Source organism: Thunnus maccoyii, chromosome 2 (assembly GCF_910596095.1).
Source record: "Thunnus maccoyii chromosome 2, fThuMac1.1, whole genome shotgun sequence".
Lineage (NCBI taxonomy): Eukaryota > Metazoa > Chordata > Actinopteri > Scombriformes > Scombridae > Thunnus > Thunnus maccoyii.
In genome coordinates, this window is record NC_056534.1 from 23,687,075 (window position 1) to 23,707,308 (window position 20,234).

General features: G+C 40.9%; 1 protein-coding gene across 2 annotated transcripts; it reads right to left on the reverse strand.

Annotated features, from left to right (window-relative positions):
* Positions 1 to 214: 214 nt before the first annotated feature.
* On the reverse strand, positions 215 to 20,177 carry patl1 (PAT1 homolog 1, processing body mRNA decay factor). 2 transcript variants are annotated; one of them, XM_042390507.1, is made up of 20 exons: positions 20,078 to 20,177; positions 16,602 to 16,707; positions 16,135 to 16,356; positions 15,612 to 15,860; positions 13,395 to 13,483; positions 12,780 to 12,860; positions 10,295 to 10,495; positions 9,717 to 9,818; positions 8,050 to 8,136; positions 7,069 to 7,286; positions 6,623 to 6,767; positions 5,655 to 5,772; positions 5,450 to 5,547; positions 3,255 to 3,314; positions 3,004 to 3,149; positions 2,717 to 2,876; positions 1,566 to 1,691; positions 1,027 to 1,118; positions 749 to 898; positions 215 to 580 (listed from the first exon to the last, which is right to left on the reverse strand). In XM_042390507.1, exons 1-20 carry the CDS (start codon positions 20,090 to 20,092, stop codon positions 559 to 561), a joined length of 2,487 nt encoding a protein of 828 aa, XP_042246441.1. In that variant the 5' UTR covers positions 20,093 to 20,177; the 3' UTR covers positions 215 to 558. The 2 variants fall into 2 exon arrangements, with proteins under 2 accessions (XP_042246441.1, XP_042246432.1); XM_042390498.1 differs by lacking the exon at positions 20,078 to 20,177 and adding an exon at positions 19,974 to 20,063.
* Between the last annotated feature and the right edge of the window lie 57 nt (positions 20,178 to 20,234).

Here is a 20,234-nt window from a genome sequence, read left to right on the forward strand (position 1 = left end):
TGCCTAAGTCTGATGACCAGGAAGTGCAGCTCATTTAACTTGGTGGATGGAGGCACTGTTTACTATTCATATGGGCCCCTGACTGTTGTTTTGAGACAGATTTCAAAAAAGCATGATGTGTTTTCTACTTGTTTTACATGTTTTGGTTCTAGCAGTGTGAGACTTGACTGAAACATTCAAAATATGGAGGATGTGTAGAAAGAACAGTCGTCAATTTTATATAATAGAAATACTTTTTAATTTCAAGGTTCATCACAGGCTTAAATCGTAAACAAGATATTTAAAAATGCAGATTTCATTTTTATCGTCATTCGAACTCCGTTTCTCATTCGCTCTCTGTGTCACTGTCGATCAGGCACGCACGCACACCACAGACTAAACACAAAGAAAACAAAAGTGACTAGAGATTCTGCTGGATTAAAATGATCCACTGTGGACTCACCTCAAGACCACACACACACACACACACACACACACCATTCACTCTTCTGGCGCACACACAAAAAGAAAGGTCTGCATCGTGGGGAGGGGGGGTTGTGTTGATGTCTGTAGTAACTTCTACCTGGACAAAGCAGAGATCCTGAGAAGGACAAACACAAATATATCAGTTTTATTTTCACACTGAATTTGTAACATTTTTACTCAAGCAGCTCCTGATTGGTCTATGACATCATCTGTATATGTATAAGAACCAAATACAAGCGAAACGTAACATGCTACTTGTTGTGCGTGTGTTGATGCGACTCACTGTAGCTTGTCCTGTAACAGCTCCAACCTCTGCCGATCAACGTAGCGTGAGAAGAGGGAGAGCAGGTTGGGAGGTGTGAAGAGGGGAGGAGAGAGGGAAGAGGAGGGAACACTGAGCAGCTCCCTCGTCACTGAAAACACCAACTCAGTCCTGGATGGGGAGAAAAGGTTGGATGGTGTGGGTACAACACAACAGAAATGGGAAAAAAAAGAGATTCAAAGAGGGGGGAACTAAACCTTTTTTTCATCACTGACACGCAAAAACACACAGCGGCTCACCATCGATTGTCGTCCATGAGTTGACAGTTGGGGTCAGAGCTTTGCATCCTCTCTCCTTCACTCAAGATCAGATACAGCAGTGTCACACCGAACTACACGGAAACAAGCAGAGATGTGTGTGTTTGATGCTTAGTTGGACATTTTTCTTACTGTCAAAAAAATCCCCTTGTTTCATTTTTAAAAAAGCTCAGTTATTTCATCAAACAGCTGGAAACTGCACTTTTTAGCAAACAATACTCAAACAGGTGTAAATAAAACATTTGCTGGGCACTAGTGAGTATTCAGTCAGCAGGACAGTGTGTGTAGAACATACACTCAACAGTGTGTGTCTCATGGTAATAATTGAACATGTCAGCCAGTGCAACAGTGTGACTCATTGATGTATTAAATCATTTTTGGACAACAATAGAGCTCTATGGCACAGAGGAACAAGACAGATAATGAGTTAATGAGTTCCTGTATGTTTTCCTCAGGCTGCATCGTGTGTGTGTGTGTGTGTGTGTGTGTGTGTGTGAGAGAGTGTGAGTGTGAGTGTGTACCTTGTTGTGCAGTACTGTGGCCAGTTGGCCCTCGTTGCCCTGAAGCTCCTGGAGCAAGTCTGTGAGGGCAGAGCTCGACAATGACTGGATCACTGTAGACACCGGCTCCACTAACCAGCACAGCACCTAAACAGGAGGGCAGAGACAGAACATGGAAGGCAACGACTGGTTAACAACTTGCAAGGTGAGCAGGTTGCTGTGATGTTTGCCAAAGCTCCACCTACACTAGCTATATAAAAATGAATACACTTTTGTGAAATAAAACATGAGCATTTAGGGAAAAAAAGCTGAGCAGAGGCACGGTTTCCCACAGCAACTGCATATATTGAATGATTGAGGTTACTGTTATCTACTATTATTACTACTACTATTATCTACAAACAAAAGTGATCCCAAGAGAAGATGCATCAGGATGTAGCTAGCTTACCACCTCCGAATATGTAGAATAAATGCAGAACTATTTAATTAATATCTATATTAATGAATGTTGTAATGAACATTGTGCAAACTGCATCCACTCTGCCAAGGCTACACAATCCTCATCAACATTTATTTTAATTAGAGCTCAAGTATTTTAAGATGTTTTGTAAACTAAAATGTGTTATACAAGTAACGTAGCTCCTTTCAGGAATAGCTCAGTGCATGGTTGAGAGAGAGTGTGTTTTAACGTCTCACTCTACTACTACATGCTGGTACTCTGCTGCTGTGGATCGTAACGGAGCAGTTTTATAATTGTCCGTCGTCCAACTGAGTATTGATAACACACTTAGTATTTTATTTGAATGTGGGCACTGATGCTCGAAAATGAACTAAATGGGTTTTATTTCTATTAAAAAAAAAAAAAAAAGCAAAACGATGGTGGGGGTGGTGGGCAAGTAATGGAATCGGTGTATATCCTAACAAACAAACAGGACTGTCACATGTTTATGTATTTCACATGTGCTACTGACACTGCCTTTGACCAGGAGATTGCCATCAGGCCCCAGACCCTGTGATGTGGACACCCCCTCTGCTCCCACATAGTAAGGATGGATAAATGTAAATGTATGTATGTAGGAACACAGTCCTCACAGTTGGACTTGGGTAGGTTTCAGTGGAACAGCCTGTATTTAGGTGTGAAAATGATGTGGCGTGGTTGTTGAGATGGTTACCTGGTCTTGCTTGTCCTTCTTTGCCAGAGCGGGAAGGTTGCGGGCAATCGCCATGACAACGGCGGCGGCCTGGGGTGAGGGCAGGAAGGGGAGGAGCCTAGAAATGAGCCGCTTGCCCTTCCTCACCGACATGATCATCACACACTGCTCATCACTCACTCTTATGAGAGGAAGAGAAACAGAATTACTGTGTGTAAAAGTTGTACTGAGTTAGATAAGAATAAGGATTGCCATGTGCAACCCAGGTGTTTCTCTATTCATTCATTTAATCTATCCCTTCTTCCTACCTGTCGTCCCACTCCTTCTCCTGCAGAGAGCTGCACAGCTGCATGGTGTTGGTTTTGTGCTGCTCCAGCAAAGCTTCCCTGTCCTCCTCTGGTGCATGGACAAAACGTTTCTCAAAGTCTTGAACCTCCAGCAGCAAACTGTACATCTGAAAAGGGTCACAGAGGTGTTTTTAGGATCCAGGAGTGGTTCCTACAGTTTGGTTGAACCATGTGGAAGATTTGTTTGACATACACAGCCATCCTCATCCTACCTTTTCCACAGTGTACAGGATCTGTCTCCTCTTATTCCAAACCTGCTTCTCTCTCTTCTCCTGGAGACAGACAGGCAGACAGACAGTCAGGCAGGCAAACTGACCAACAGGACTTAATAATGGACAGGAGAAAAGCTCCAGAATAAATTAATGAGGAAATATTCAAGAAAAAGCAGAGTGAAGATGAAAATGCTTTATGCCTGTATTAGTCTTTAGAACCACAACAAAAATGACTGACCACATGACCAAAGCCAGGCAATCAGAAATAAACAAACTACCAGAAATCATCCTTACTGGTACAGTAGCAGTCAAAAGTTTGGACGCTTTCCCATTCATTTTAATGAGAAAGCCTGGTTGTGTCTAGTGAGTGAGTGTGAGTCATTCCCTGTTTACTATATGGTACAAAATATTTGCCCTCCACCATTTTATTTGAGAGACAGACTTTTGAGTGTGTAAATTTATCCATTATCTAATGCCCTCAAAAATTACACAATGTAACAGAAAAAAGTAGTGTCTGTGGCATGTACACTACTATCTGCTAAAAATCCCACAATGCTAAAAATTGGTTACAAATGATGATGATTATTAAAAGGACCAGTGTGAAGGATTTAGTGGCATCTAGTGGCGAGGTTACAGATTTCAACCAACTAAATATCCCTCCCCTTCCAAGTTTGTAGGAGTACTCAAGCATGAAAGGTCCTCTCTAGAGTCAGTGCTTGGTTTGTCCGTTCTGGGCTATTGTAGAAACGTGGTGGTGAAACATGGTGGGCTCCCTGGAAGAGGACACGCCCCCTATGTAGATGTAAAGGGCTCATTCTAAGGTAACGAAAACACAACGATTCTTATTTTCAGGTGATCATACACTAATTAAAACATACTTATTTCTGCCAAGTCTGATCTGCTGGATGCCACAAATGTTACTGTTCACTATTAAGTGAACTTCTTAGAATCTATGATACAGGGAGTGGGAGTGAAAGACTAAGAGTCCACAGCCATGACAGTAGCTCTATGAGGCTGTACTTTAGCACAGCAGTGCTTTGAGCTAAATGTTAATGTCAGTATGCTAACATGCTAAGCTGATGTTTAGTAGGGCTGTTGGACAAATTTTGGGAGTTGACTATAATTTGAATAGTAAAAAAAGAAAAAGATACTTATCAAATGCTGAAACTACTATTTGAATGTGTGTGTGTGGTTTTTTTAAAATTTTTTTTTACATTTTTTAATAAATGCGTTGGCTAACGTTAGCAAATTTTGCCCTTCTCGTCTTGGCCTACCCGCATGTGAAAACAAAACACTTTTGTCATGTCTGATGAACAATGAAGTTTTCTGATTCTGACTGAATCACGATCTCACATTCAATGTGCTAACGTCAACCTCTAACATTACATATCAGAAATGGCAGAAAGCGATGCACCCACAGAGATCACCACCTCTGACCATTTAAGAAGTGATGTGTGGAAAGTTTTTGGATTTCTGTCAACAAATGAAAAACGTTTTAGAAAAGCAGGCCCACAGTAAAAGACTTGAGCCCAATGATCAGTGCTGCGTTTTGGGGTTTGGACACAGAACTCACACTCGCACCTTCATTCGGGCTTGAAGTGCATCTTGACCCAAATAATGTCACGTATTGATGTAAACAAGGGCATACTGATGTAGATTTATTTATATTTCAGTTAAGTGCGTAGTTTAATTACTATGATACTATAATTATATTTTAATTGATGTTATTCATTTTGTGCCTAAGCTTAATTATTACTTAGCAAGAAAGCTATCACCTGTGTATTGGTAATGTTGGAATGCCCTCTAGTGGACACAACATATAACGACCACATGCTGATAGTGGCATTGGGAATGCATAAGCCTGTGTATACATTTATGTGATCATAAACCAAAGTATTGAACAAACTGAAATGTTGACCTGATGATGGCTCTAGATGAAAAGTCAGAGGGTCATCAAAGTCATTAGCATTCATCCTCTAGAGGCATGAGTAACTATACAAAATCTCACAGCAATTTATCAGATTGTTTCAAGACATTTCACAAAGAGTCCAAAATGTCAACCTCATGGTGGCGCTAGCGGAAAAGACCCAAGATCACCAAAGTCAGGAGGTTACCATGAATATAGACAGACTGAACTTTTCATTGAGGGGTTAAAAAGAGAACATTGTGTAAAACAATGAAAAATGCAAACATGCCTCGTCATCTGTACGAGTTGTCACCACCGCATCAATCATCTTGCGGGGGTTGTTGACGCTGGAGACCGTCAGCTTACCCAGAGAGCCTGCAAACTGAACTGTTGACAAACACGAGTTGACATTCAGTAGAAGTCTCCAGTAGTGTGTGTTTGATCACATATTTTGGAGAGCAGATAATATTCTGGTGAGTTTTGCTGTTTCTTACCTGGTCTATAGGTGTGTTCAAGCTTGGCAACCTGTGGAGTGATGAGTTTGGTGGTGTGTTCCTTCTTGCTGCTGTCTCTCTCTCTTTCCTGACGTTTCTCCATCTTTTCATAGTAGTTCTACATGTGTACACACACACACACACACACACACACAGTAAGCTCAGAAACCGAGTTCACAACTCTTCAAGGAATGATTACAGGATTTCTGCAACAACTTAAATTTAAGACTTTTTAAATATAAGAAAGTAATTTATAGGTATCTAATATTCAAATCTAGATCCAGCTGTGTTGAACAATAACTCCACATGATATAGTCAAATAATGTGACCTGGACCCAGGATCATATTAGTTAAATTGACACTTGTCCATTTTAAGTGGATGAATGTCGTAGCTACTGTGACTAACTTTTTTTGAGGAAATTGAATTCAAGAATTTTTAAGATTTTTATTGTTATTCCATTTCAATTATAAGAGCTTGAATGAAGCTTCAGTCCAGATGCTGGTTCCAGCCTCCAAAATGAATGAAGAATTTGCTTCCTTTCCTTATCTGATATTATTTTAAATAAAACTTCTTTGGGTCTTGGACTCTTGGTCGGATAAAACAAGGAAGTTTAAGGCACCCTGGCCTCTGGGGAAAATGTGTTTTTTTAACTACTTTATGAAATTTTACAGATTGAGCAATTAAAAATAAATAAAATCAATAGATAATGATTAGTTGCAGCTCTAATATGTATCTGTACTTGGCTCTCAGTTTCCTTACAGAGATTCACATACAGTACCAGTCAAAAGTTTGCACACACTTTCTCATTTAAGGGAATTGGAAGGTGTATTCAAACTTTTGACTGGTACTATACATCCCTATCTGAACTGACTAGGAGGTGTGATACACCAATAAAAAACACATTGAAGAGCCAGATTATTTCCACTTAACACAGCTAACAATAAAGATAACTACATCAACAACCAACCTGATAGTAGTAGTCATCCAGGTAAGGGTCAGTACTTTGCAGTTGCATCATCTGGATCTTGGTTACCCATTCCTTCTCTTTCTGAGTCATCAGGTTACTGTAGGGGTCCCTGTTGCGCCGGTCCCCTCCAATCCTGCCACGGTCCCTGCAGGGAGGTAAAGAGACAAAGATCGAGTCAAGTCAGTTTTATTTATATAGCACCAAATCATCTCAGTGCACTTTTCACATAGACCAGGTCTAGACTGTACTCTTTAATTTACAGAAACCAAACATTCTCCCATGAGCGAGTACTTGGCGACAGCGGCAAGGAAAAACTCCCCTTTAATGGGAGGAAATCTCAAGCAGAAGCGGGCTCTAGGTGGGCGGCCATCATCACAGTTCTGAGTGGCAATGCAGCTCTATTAATGTTCATATATGTCTGCACACGCGCACACACACTTCCTTACCCTCCTCGGCTCTGCATGCGCTGAGTGAGCATGCGGCGGTGCTGGGGGTGGAGATGGGTGGTGTTGTGCCGGATGGGTGGCGTGTGGTTGAGGGGGCCATGAGGGGGCGGCGGGCCCATTCGGTGACCATGTGGAGGAGGGGGCCCCCCGAAGAAAGGCCTGAAACCACCACCACCTGGTAGCAAGGGAGGCGCTGGACCACGGGGAAAACCGGCCACCTGGAGAGAGACAGACAGACAAGATTTGAGTGTTAGAGAACAATTCATGTGAAACAGTGAAGGACTGGAGCTGCTCTGCCAGTATTACTCTTCTCAGAAGCACTTTCCTGTAAAGTTCTGCTCTCGTAATGTGGTTTCAAGGTTACACACAGTAAAAGATATGACTTCACTCTGAATTTGTTTTTTTCCCTCTTTTGACAAAGGTAAGTGTTTTCTCCTGTTTCCAGTCTCTGAGTTGAGCTGGGCTGAACATGTCTAATACTATCAGTATCTCTGTACTGAAAACACAGAAGTAAAATTGATGTCAGTCTTCTCATCTGAGAACAGCTAAGACAACAAGCAATTGCATTTCTCAAAATGTCCAGAGTAGTCATCCCACTAGTGCTGAAGTCAAAAAATACACCCCCTTCTTCATTCTCACTACAATTGCTACTAGATTTACTAGAATTTCTTTCTTTGTTTTGTATGTCTGCTCCTTTTGAAATGTATGTTTTCTTTTCCATATTGTGTATGTCATTAGTGCTTTGATGATGTCTCTTAATTATATTATTTTTCCTGTACAATCATTTTAGTCTCCTGTATTACGTCACTTCTGCGGCAAACCACAGTTCCCAGGAAGAATCATTACAGTCTCCAATTATCTTATTCTCAAAGTGTTACCTATAACGAAAGTTGTACTGTGTATCTAAGAAACAGGCTGTTATCAGAACCATACCAAATTTAAAATACTGTGAGTGTGTGTGTGTGTGTGTGTGTTACTAACCTGAGAGTTGAGCAGCTGGGCCCGTTGAATCTGAGACAGAACTGGACCAACTCCGGGAGGGAACGGGCCGCGACACAGTGGAGAGTTCTGAACAAAAACAGCAAATAGAAACTTCATATCCCTGGAAAAACGGAAATGGTAGATTCTTTGTCTCTCCTTAATCAGAAATACATTACTATTTACTACAGAAATAGTTTGCCATTTTGGGAAATAAACTCATTTGGTTTCTTGCTGTGAGTTAGAAGATCGATCATATCTGTACTGTAAATATGAAGCTACCACCAGCAGCTGGCTAACTTAGCATAGCATAAAGACTGGAAACAAGGGAAACAGCTAGCTTGGCTCTGTCCAAAAATTAAAAAAACCTACCTACAAGCACCTCTAAAGCTCACTAACTAACATTATAGGTTGTTTGTTTAATCTGTATAAAAATTGAAAAGAAAAAAACAACAGTTTGCTGTTTTACTGGGGCTATGTATGTTGACCAGGACCAGTTGCCAGGTAACCAGCAGAAATTCCCAGAAGTTACTGGTCCCAGGCAAAATACAGTCCAGTTAGTGTGCGTAATACAGCACATAGCCCCTTGTAGAATGGAAACTAGTATCAAATAATACTTCTATCCCAACACAACATGAACAGCTATTTGGCAAAAGCTTTGACCATTTTTTAGAAATGTTTTAGAAGTTTTAGAAATGTTGTATATATCAAAGACAGGACATTTTAATGAAGGTCCTTTATTGATGGGGACCTATTATGCTCATTTCAAGCTATATTTTTATCAGGGCAGCACATATCAGTCGTATCAAGTTGCCGCCAATGCAAACCCAACATTTCCTCCTTTTCCTGCTTCAAATTTAAAGCTTTTAAATGACTAAATAACAGGAGACTTTTATTGTGAATAATTTACAGGAAGTGAAACATGTTTCTCACTGAATTAGCGGAGCTTTGTTAGCACACTAAACAAATCGAAACGACAACATAGAGATATTTGGAGCTCTTTGTTCAGTAGATCAGTTAAAAATAATGAAGGGAGGAATAGTACAAGCAGGAACAGCCACAGTGATGATGATGTAAGTAGTTTACCTGTTGGAGGTACCAACAGGTAAACTACTTATTTTACTTAGCTGTGTTGTGTAATGGGGTCATGTCTTGGCGTGACTACCCCAAAACAATCGAAAAACGCCATAATGTTAGCAGACTGGAGCAGTGAACTGGCGCTTTGTGTGTGGAGCAGATCACCATATAAAGAAATCCATCACCAGCTGAAATCGGCTCAGGCTGACAGTAGAAAAAAACGTTGGAAATTGAGCGTTCAGAGCAGTCTGAAGCTGGTGTTTTTTAGCTCACAGGGATTACTTCTACTGAGCATCTGACATTGTAACATTATATATATATATATATATATAGAAAAGCATAATAGGTCCCCTTTAAGGGACTGCGAAAAAAAATTATAACACAAAACTAACAAAATAGCTTTGCAGACCCAATGTTGAAGCTGTTCATTGTCCAGTTCAAGTGAAATCACAGACACATTAATTTGATGACTTGTGTCATACCATTAAACTTTAAAGACCCCCAGGATGTTCCTTGATTTGATGTGCATATAAAACTGAAGAACTGAGGGGGAGGATGGAGGAGAGGAAAGGTGGAGCAGAGGAAAAACTCACAGCTATATTGAGGAGGGTGTTGGGTGACAGACGCTCAGGGAAAGGAGGAGGGTATCTGTGCTGGACCGGGGCTCTCACATGAACCGGCGTGGGGTGGTGAATCTACACATACATACAGATACAGATGTACACACAGAGAAGAGGCCGGGGTTAACAGAGACAATGGTAACTACATGTTGAGTAATATCACAACATGATGCAGCATGATAACTAAAACAAATGAATAGGACTGCTGGACACACTATGAGGGGGCTATCTGAAAAGACCAACTACATATGCAAGTATAGAAATTAAGTTCTGTGGGAAGGCTGGCTGGGCTGAATAGCATCCATATCATTTCAAGACTTTAAAAAAGTACATCTACTGTAAATATTGTATCTGTAAAGCCCCTAGAGTGTATACTGTAGAAAATGTACTGCCTCTACAAAAGTAGCATTCCAGTTATAACATATAACAATGATAATAGTTATAGTTTATAGGAGTGTTTGTCAGGTCTTTAGGAATAATGAAAAAGAGGGAATGACAGAGGAAAGATATCAGAGAGGAAACACTGAAGAGAAGAGTTGTGTGCTGTCCACCTGATGATTCATGGCGTGGCTCATTGGCTGTTTGGGTGGGGTCCCTATAGGCACTGCCCTCACCGGAGGGGAGCCAATCACAGGGGACGAAGAGCGTGGAGGTGGGACCCTCTCTGACAAATCTCGTCCTTCATCATTCCTGCCCTGAGGTGGTTGTTTGGGGAGGCCCACCTCCTTTATTATAGACATTAGTGGACTATCCTGAGGAGGAAGAAGACAGTAAATGAAAAAATTACAAATACACAGATGGCTTGTCCATGATCAACAGCTTGGCTAAGTCCTTTCCACAATGAGCCTATTGTATAAATCACATCACCAACATTTCCTGTAATTTTGAGAAATATTTTGTTACAGTTAGTGCACCATATAGTTTAGATAAATTAAAGTAACATGGGGTGCGGCCTAAAATTAGTCATACACATTAAAAGGGAAATTCCGTTTTTTTCAACCTGGACCCTATTTTCCCGTCATTTGGGGTCCAAGTGATGGGGACAAACATTTTTGGAATTGGTCCAGTTTTGACAGAGAGCGCTTCAGCTGGCAGCTGTGAAATGGGCTGCAATGTAATCCTTGGGGAATTGCACCTGTCAAAGTAATGTATGTCCACCAAAAGTACTTGTTTTTGCCACTGACAGGCTCAGATTATTATTATTAGTCTCTGACAACAAAGTTGTCACAGAAACTAGCTGCTAGTAGCAGCATAATGGCTAACTGCTTAGGGATCTACAGATGGGTGATAAATTAAAAGGAACAACAAGTACAGGTCTGAATGCTTGACCCATTCAGTGAGGGGATCCAGTGGCTCTGTTATGCTGTGGGGGGCATTTTGCTGGCATGGTTTTGGTTCACTTGTTAGATTACCTTGCAAGGCTGCTGGATTTGCGAGATCACAACACAAGATCATGCAAGAATCCATCTTGTCAGGCTTCAAGTTATGTGCTTGTGTCCGAACCACCGGTGGTTCCGTGTAACAAACCATCTGGCATGTCAGGTTACCCTTTAGAGGGAAGGGTCACTGCAAATCAATACAAAGTTGTTGAGTGATCACCTTCATCCTATGATGAAACATTTCTATCCTGATGGGAGTGGTCTCTTCCAGGACGACAATGCCCCAATTCACAGGGCATGAGGGGTCACTGAATGGTTTGATGAGTATGAAAATGATGTGAATCACATGCTATGACCTTCCCAGTCACCAGATCTCAACCCAATTGAACACCTATGGGAGATTTTGAACCAACATATTAGACAGTGCTCTCCACAACAATCATCAAAACACCAAAGGAGGTAATATCTTTTTGAAGAATGGTGATCATCCCTCTAATAGAGTTCCAGAGACTTGTAGAATCAATGCCAAGGTGTACTGAAGCTGTTATGGCAGCACGTGGTGGCCCAACACCTTACTAAGACACTTTATGTTGGTTTTTCCTTTGATTTGTCACCCATCTGTATATCCGGTGCAGCTTGCTGGCTAAGCGAACCACCCACATATTCATCTGCGCATGGCTGTATGTTTTCACATATAAGGCTGACTTTTACTGCGGTTAGACTGTAAGCAAACTAAAAAAAAAACTAAGTGCAATGACGGATTATCCCGTGGACTATTATGAGGAAGATCTTGAGTCATTTCACTTTGACTGGCCAAGCCTATTTATTTGAACTGGAGTACACAAAGGGGAGATAAAACAGATGGAAGAGGAAAAACCATGCATGAAGGCAGAAAGGCAACAGGACTGCCAGGAAGGACAAAGTACAGTAATGGTTACCTCAGAGAAACTGCTGCTGTTCCTACAGTCACTACTCTCTTGAAGAGTGAAGAGAAAAAAAACTTTTTTCTGCAGAGTCAGAACTGTAGCTGCCAGATTTGGAAAATGCCAGATTTGAAAAAAAAATCCTGAAGTGTACACGGATGAGAGTAATCTTAGCTGTGTAACTATTACAAATGGATTTACAGCGCTTGTCAACACTGTTGTCCTGGAGACTTTACTGATAACTACTCTACTTCTCTAGCATGAACAGACGCTGATATTATAAACAGACCCCACATATTCATCTGCACGTGCTTGTTTGTTTACATCTATGAGGCTGACTTTCACTGCAGTTGGACTGTAAGGAAACTAAAAAGTTAGTTATAATGCTGCTACAGGCGGCTAGTTGCTGTGTTTACTTTTGTTGTCAGACAATTATAATAACAATCTGAGCCTGTCAGTGGCAAAAACAAACACTTTTAGTGGACTTACTTTGACAGGCGCATTTGCCCCTAAGGATTACATTGCAGCCCTATTTGCAGCTGCTGGCTGAAACGCTCTCGCTCAGTACTGGAACAATTCCTCACTTGGACCCAAAATGATGGGAAAATAGGTCCCAGGTTGAAAAATACCAGAATTTCCATTTAATTCAACAGCATCTTCACAGGATAGGCCACACAACTACATGGATGACCAGTGTTTGGAAGAAACAGCCAAAAGCAACAAGTGTCCCTCACCTCCATGTGTGTAACCAATCCAGGGGTGACACTCACTGGTCCGAAACCCATACTGTTCTCCCAGATACTGTGAGAGTTCATCTACGAGGAACAAGAAGAGAAATTAAATTTAGGGATCCTGAAACAAAACAATTCTACACAAATGGGCTTTAAATCAATGTTGGTTGCTCAGCCAGCCAGTTATACAAGCGTTAACCCAAATTCAGGATATCATTTCAATCTTAATTCCACTTGTTTCTCTTCCACCTGTCATTATAAAGCTAATTCAAAGAGGAGTTTCAGACCTTAGATAAGTACAATGTTTTCCAGTAAAAGCTGAGAAGCTGCTGATTAGTAAATTGTGAACATATAAACCATACGTGCATGAAAAGACTGCACAGTTGTGTCTTTTATTATTTTACATTTCCAAAACCTGATGTGGCCTAATAATTAAATGCACCACTGATTGGCATGGAAAAAAACAAACACTTAGTATAACAGAAAGCTTCTTCTCCCACTTGTCCCATTGTATAATCTGGAATAATATAAACATAACGAGATTGCATTTTTACCAACTGCTTTGAGGGCATTGTGGTTTACAAATCAGCACACAGAGACAGCCATTTAAACACTAACCTGGCCCATAGGAGCAGTTCCTCTGCGCAGCAAGTGTTGCTGTTGTTGGTAGCTGAGCATGGATGAGGGAGGAGGGCCAGGAGGAAGGCCTGGAGCAGAGCAGAACACAGCAGACCTCAGTAAAACAGGGCAAATACATAGAACAATACAGCAGAGTACACTGCATTGTCATATCTGTGTTTTTTCCTCATAAATCAGCAACAGCTTCTTATATGCTGAGAGACCCTTTGTGTGTTACAAACTGAAAGCGCTCTGTAGCAGTGTAACCCCCACAAAATAAGATACAATTAGGCCTACAACTAACAATTATCATTATCAATTAATTGATTTGTCATTTGATCTATAGAATATCAGAAAACTGTGAAAATGTTGATAACTGTTTCCCAAAGCCCAAGATGCTTTGTCCCGACCAACAGTCCAAAATGATATTCATACTATGCATACTATCAGAGGACTAAAGAAACATTTAAGAAGCTGGAACCAGAGAATTTTAGCATTTTTAAAAAAATGATTATCAAAATAGTTGCAGCTCTAGATACAACCTAAGCTAAACAATGACAACACAGCACTGTTCAGACCAAACAAAACGCATGGTGAATTATTTGATTCACTCTGTGTGTGAGTGTGTAGATTTGGATGGGTGACAAATTAATAGAAAATCCTAAATAAATGAGTAAATAAATGCTTTGATACAGGTCATGGGGTATTAGATGACATGAGAATGTTGTGAATCATTTACTATGGCCTTCACAGTCACCACAACAGTAGACAGCACTTGATGTATGTTAAACAGACACGGAGATCTTTGACAATCTTACGCCTGGCGCAAAGCGGCACCAAGCACAGTCTTTGTTAGTTTAAGACAGATGCAGTTGTCATTTTCCAATCCAGCACCCATGTTGTTAAAATAGCAAATGCACTTGCGCCACTCAGAGCGCCGATGGGCGTGTTGGTCTTAAAATGAGGTGTGGTCAGGCGCATTGTTGGCGTATTGCTATCTTGAGGCAGCAGAGAGCGATTGCGCTATTGACCAATAAAAACCTGGTCTGAGGTCAACAGCGCAATGTTTCACTGTTATGTTAAGGGAACATTATCATTATAGTAATATGCACCCACACAGGCGGGTGCACAACATACACTCTGCTTATTACACACATGGACGCGCAGCAGCGGACAAACATGCAAAAGATTACAAATAAAAGGATTATAATGTGAAGATTAATATTGTGTACATTAACATATTTTTAAAAATACATGTCATAATGCTTAGTCTTAATATTTATCGGAATTAACTAATCGCAATAATGACGGATTAAATTGTTTAATTATTTGACCAAATCGTGTCGATACACGTAGGCTGCATCAATACATGATGACATGAGGAACACGAGGAACACATGAGGAAATAAATGAGATGAAAACAATGATTAAACTACAGAAGGAGATAAATCTGCACAGCTTCTAGCTGCTGCCAGCAACAGGATCAGAACCTCGGAGAGCTGATCAAGACCTGATAACTGTGTTGATGATTCTTTACATGATTAAAATGAATGGTTTAATTTTTGAACAATATTTAACAAATATTCTTTAACATTTTTGAGAGTACAGTGACCAGGTTTCCATACTTTCAACAATTAAAATCCCGCTGATTTCACTTTGCGCACGATCAGATCCGTTGCCTCTGCAGAGAAGCGTTCCTTCTTACTACTTGGCAAATGCGCCATCATAATAGCAATCCGCCAAGGTGCAAGCGCACCTGGCTCTTAAAGGGAATGGGAGATGACAATGTGATTGGTTTATGGCATGTTACGCCGAAAACACACCCACGATTAATTAGGAGACTATGGACAACCACTTTGAACCATGCGTCTGGCGCACTGACCATTTTTCTGCCGTTAAAATAGCAAAAGTGGATTTGGGCACACCCTAAATGCACTTGCACCGTGCGCTTCAGATCATCTAAGACAATTTATGTTGGTTTTTATTTCAATCTGTCACCCAACTGCAGTCACAGATGTTAATGACTGGTACAATTCTGTTTACTTTCACACTGATGACTTGGTTCACTTGCACCATCATGTTCCACAAACTGAATTATAATGAAATTTAGTCATTAGACAGAAAGAGGATACAAGCCTCCTACTTGAAAAACTGACTGATGACTGATGTCATCAATATAAAAAAAGTTTTTATTGCATTCTTTTGTTGATCCTTCACCTGAAGTGGAGGGCCCAGAAGGCAGCTGGGGATGGGGGTGATGAGGATGCTGGTGTGGTTGAGTGGATTGTGGGATGGGAGAGGGCTGGGGCAGGACTCTGGGTCTGTCCAGGCCCTGCAGAGCAGACAGGCTTGGGGAGGGACCAGGCCTCTCTGCCGCTCCGACCCCAGCGATGGCCGGATCGGCCTCCAGGATCAGTCTGGCCAGGGACTCAGCCAAGTCACCTCCTCTTCCTCGATCCTCCACATCTGAAACGGCAATTTTACTTTAGATTTTACCTCAGGTGTATTATTGCTGTTCTTAATTTCATCACCATCATCAGTACAGGGAACAGCTACAGTAAAACAACCAGCAATTCTGTCCACTTATTCCATCAATTTGGCCTGTTGCCAACTACACTTTTGAACTTTTAAAAAATGTAATAATGTTATCAGACAATCCACAAAGCTGAAAGTGACCAGAGAAATGAACAATATTCTTGAGTCAGTTCTGTAGCAGCATCTCTCTAATGACATTACTAACCTGGTCGAGGCAGTCCAGAGGAAGACGAGAAGTTGAGTGAAGGGAGGGATGATGGAAGGGGGAGACTACCGGCAGCGGGAGGGAGATGGGTGGCGGATGAGTCCTCAGCTCCTCCTAAATTTGATTCCCCTCCCATCCCCCCTCCTCCCAACCCCAGCCCTCCCAGCCCGTCCCGCTCATCGAGCTCAGCGAGGCGCTTGTGTTCCTCCTGCCAGTCATCATCTGAAAGAGCAAAGGAGCCAAAAGTGTTGGTGTTTGTTCTGTGATAATGAGTCATCTATGCTGCAAGCTTACACTTTTTCTAAGGCCATATGAGTTTTTTTTCCTCCTTTTGGCTGCAAACTTTGAATAATTGTCTCAATGTTGTTTTCACAACCACAGTGGTAGGTGAGCAACAATGATACAGGACACCTACAGTTACCATACAATCACTTCACTTTGTTTTACTAGAAGTAAACATGACTCACCGATGGCCCCAGCTCCAAAAGTGTCATCGTTGAACTGATCAATTTCATCTTCTTCTTCTATCAGTCCCTCGTCTTCCTCCTCCAAGGTACAGTCTTCATCCAAGGACTGCAAAGACAGCAGGGCAGAGAGACAGAGGGACATTACGATAGATGGCGAGACAAGGAATAGTGTAAGGAGGCAGGACATGGAGACATGGTAAAGGAGTGACCAGTTGAGGTAAAGAAGATGATGAAGGGAGGGAAGACAATAGTCGAAGCATTAATTGTGAGAGGGAGAAAGACAAGAAAAAGGGAGAGGAAAAGTGAATAGTGACATGAATAAGTATTACTATCAGATGTAATGAAGGGTTGGGAACAAGAAAAAAAAAGGATAAATATTTTTAAATGACAGGTTTTTACAAAAACACTAGTAATAACTACTAACCAGTAATAAAAGGTTTTGTAACCTCAACAATGAGAAATTAAAATAAAACGTTTTTTTTAGAATTTGAAATATATTCTCAATTCTTTGTCAGATTACTAGAATTTCATCAGCTGGGAAGATCTTTTTTTCCCTGCTGATTGACATGCATTAACATACAGTCTTCAATTGTAATATTAGGCTGCAGAATCAGACTCTCATGACCAGGTTTGGTTGAAAGCAAAATTATTTACATTAATTTGACTGGTATCCATCCAACTGTGAAAATGTATGCAACACCAGAAATGAATTCAGGAAAGGAGACATCCTCTAATTCCCTTGTTTGTCCCGACCAACAGTTAACAACTCAAAAATATTTAGTTTACCTTTCATTCAAACCAGAAAAAAATTTAGAAGCAATTATCAGAAAATTTGGACATTTTGTTTTTAAAGAATGACTCAAAATGATTGATGATTAATTTAGTAGTTGGCAACTAATCGGTTGATCGACTACTCGTTGCAGCTCTATATTGATTAGACCTGTGCTTTTCCTGCCATGATAGGTATGAATTCTCTGCTGTGCTAACGGTCAATCGGGTTCCATAATGCGAATATTCTGTGCTGATTATCTTTTATTGATAAATTGATTTAATATCCAGAGTTTTGTTAATCAATACTAAAGTGTATCTACGGTGGTTGGAGATGCTCTGGAGAGGTTGCTATTAAGAAATAATTATTGGATGTGCTGCATCACATACCGTTGCAGGGGAATGTGCCAATGCCATCTAATCACAGCTTCTCTAAACGGCACCGTTAAATGTGAGGATTCACTCACTGTGAGCGGGAAACTGGCGACTTCTGACTGCTGCTGAAAACAAGCACTGAGACCCGGGGAGACATGGGAGCAGCTGCTTGCTAACGGCTACGTGTGTTTACAGCAGAGAGCAGAAGGGAGGACAGACGTCTCACTCAACTACTCTGTGCTGCGACTCTGCTGCTGCTCCGGATGCTCACGGAGCAGGCACTTACAGTTTGTAATTGTAGCGTCCATCATACGACTGAGTATTGATAGAATGCATTTTACAAATTAGAGTTTTTTTATTTGATGGACGTGGGCACTGATACGCGAAAATGAATTAACTACTATAAAAAAAAAATTAAAAAAAAGCAAAATGATGGTGGGCAAGCAATGTAATTAGTGTACAGTGTTTCCCCTATAACTGTACAGGCCTGGAGGGACGTCAGGCCAACGAGAACATCCACCGGGCCAAAAAAATCTTGTTTTAATGCCAAAAATGGATTTGAAAATCAATAACATTTGGGGGCCTCTTCGCAGTGCTGTTCTGAAATGTGAGTCAACCTCTGTGTTGTTGGAGGAAACTCATAGTAGTGTAGCTGCTTTAAGGAATAGGGCAGTGCGTAATGTGTACGCTCAGTGAGTGTGTGGTTGAGCGAGTGGCAGAAAAACAACAGTAAATGTGAGGGGAGCGGAGGAAAAGGTTATCAGTAAGTTGTCAGTCTGGCAGTAAATGTACAGTACAGGCTACAGTGTGTCAGTTAATAAATGCTGCAGATTCTCAAGACCAAGGAAAACCTTGTCTGTTGTTTCCCCAACTTCTGGAAAACTGAAGGGAGTTAGTGACAATGGGTTAGCCTAACCTGACCATGCTCACTTAAAGTGGACTGACCATTAAAGTGGACCAACTGTTCCCATTTTAATGTCAATCTCAGCCGCTCCTTTACAGAGAACGAAGAAATGTCTGGCTGCTGAGTTTCTCCCGAGTACCAGTAACCCCCCTCCCCCATGAACTTTTCTACTTAATGTCTCCATAGAAATTCTCAAAAATTATATAAAAAAAAAAAAATCCTTTGAACCAAAGGCCTGATAGTTTATTAACTTTCCACTTTAGTAAATCTGCTGATTTAAGGCAAGTCATACAGAGGGTCAAGTTTATAAACTAACGGGTTACTGCATTACCCCACTTTGCAGTCATATTGCCTCAGTGTTTCTTAAAATATAAAATGGCCCTGGGCTCAGTGCATCAAACACTTGATTTCACTACACATTATACTAAAAATGTATGGAGTGGACTACTTGGTTTAACTTGGAAAATTAACCATCAATCTGCTGCTGGTAATGTCACATGGACTATAGTAATGAATGGGTGAGACGATGGTTCAATTTTAGACTCAACTGGTGGCGTAGAGCGAGTGAGAACTCTTAAGTTAATGTAATAATTTCTTTCCAAAAATATCTATCCTTACTTGGCTTAGCTAGCATGATAAAATTACAAGTAGCACAAGGCTGATCGACTGAGGTCAAAGTGTGCCAAGTTAGTTTTAGAAAGTGAGCGGTAAGTTAAGTGAGAATTCAGTTTGACTTCAATATATGTACACACACATATATATATATATATATATATATATATATATATATAGCTTTATCAGTACTTTAGAAGATTAGGCAATTATCTTATATTATGACATTATAATATTAGTTAGCCAAGTCAACAATGACCGAGCGTGGTTTCTCACCGTGAAAAACGTAACTGCATAGCAGATAAACTAGATATAACGTCAAGTGTACCAGTTAGGAGCTGGCTTTTAAACAATCAAATTCAAATAATGAATATATGGAATTGATACAAATGAAGACTTCTTCTCTGTAACTAGCAAGACCACCCGTTAGCCACAATGCTACATGCTGACGTTACATTACGCAGTTCCCACGTCGATGGAAAAATGCTGCTCTAAAACTAACAAATAAGATACTGTCTGGTAACCGTTTATAGCTAGCATACACGGACCTTTCATAACTGTGGTTAATTTATGAAACAATAGGCTCATCCTCTTCAACAGGGGAAGGGAGCGCTCAATTACCCTCCGGCTCATGACACTAGGAAAGCGGGCGGCTTCACAGGCCGCCAGCCACATTGGATTTGGCAGACGCATAAACATTAGACAACACTCACCATAAAAATCACACACAGTCTGGAATTACTACCAGCTCTAAGCAAAACGTCTGACATTGTCTTCAGGAAAGTGGCATATTAGTTTTTGTGGATATTAAACTCACCTGAAATCGAAACATCTATCTTTCTGGAGAAGAAGCGCATCGGGAGCGAGGCGGCGCGCAAATGACGCAGTAACGACGTTCACTTGAACGTGTGTTACGGAGCGACGTGAACGAGCACGTATTTGGGCATAAACGGGGGCGGCGCTGCTGTTTTTGT

Excerpts from the sequence above, each read along its gene's own strand:
- patl1 (XM_042390498.1), bottom strand. The coding sequence starts at position 20,030 with ATGTCAGACGTTTTGCTTAGAGCTGGTAGTAATTCCAGACTGTGTGTG. Across the intron at positions 15,861-16,134 it reads CTCTGGACTGCCTCGACCAG|ATGTGGAGGATCGAGGAAGA; the intron begins GTTAGTAATGTC and ends TTGCCGTTTCAG. Across the intron at positions 12,861-13,394 it reads GAACTGCTCCTATGGGCCAG|ATGAACTCTCACAGTATCTG; the intron begins GTTAGTGTTTAA and ends TGTTCCTCGTAG.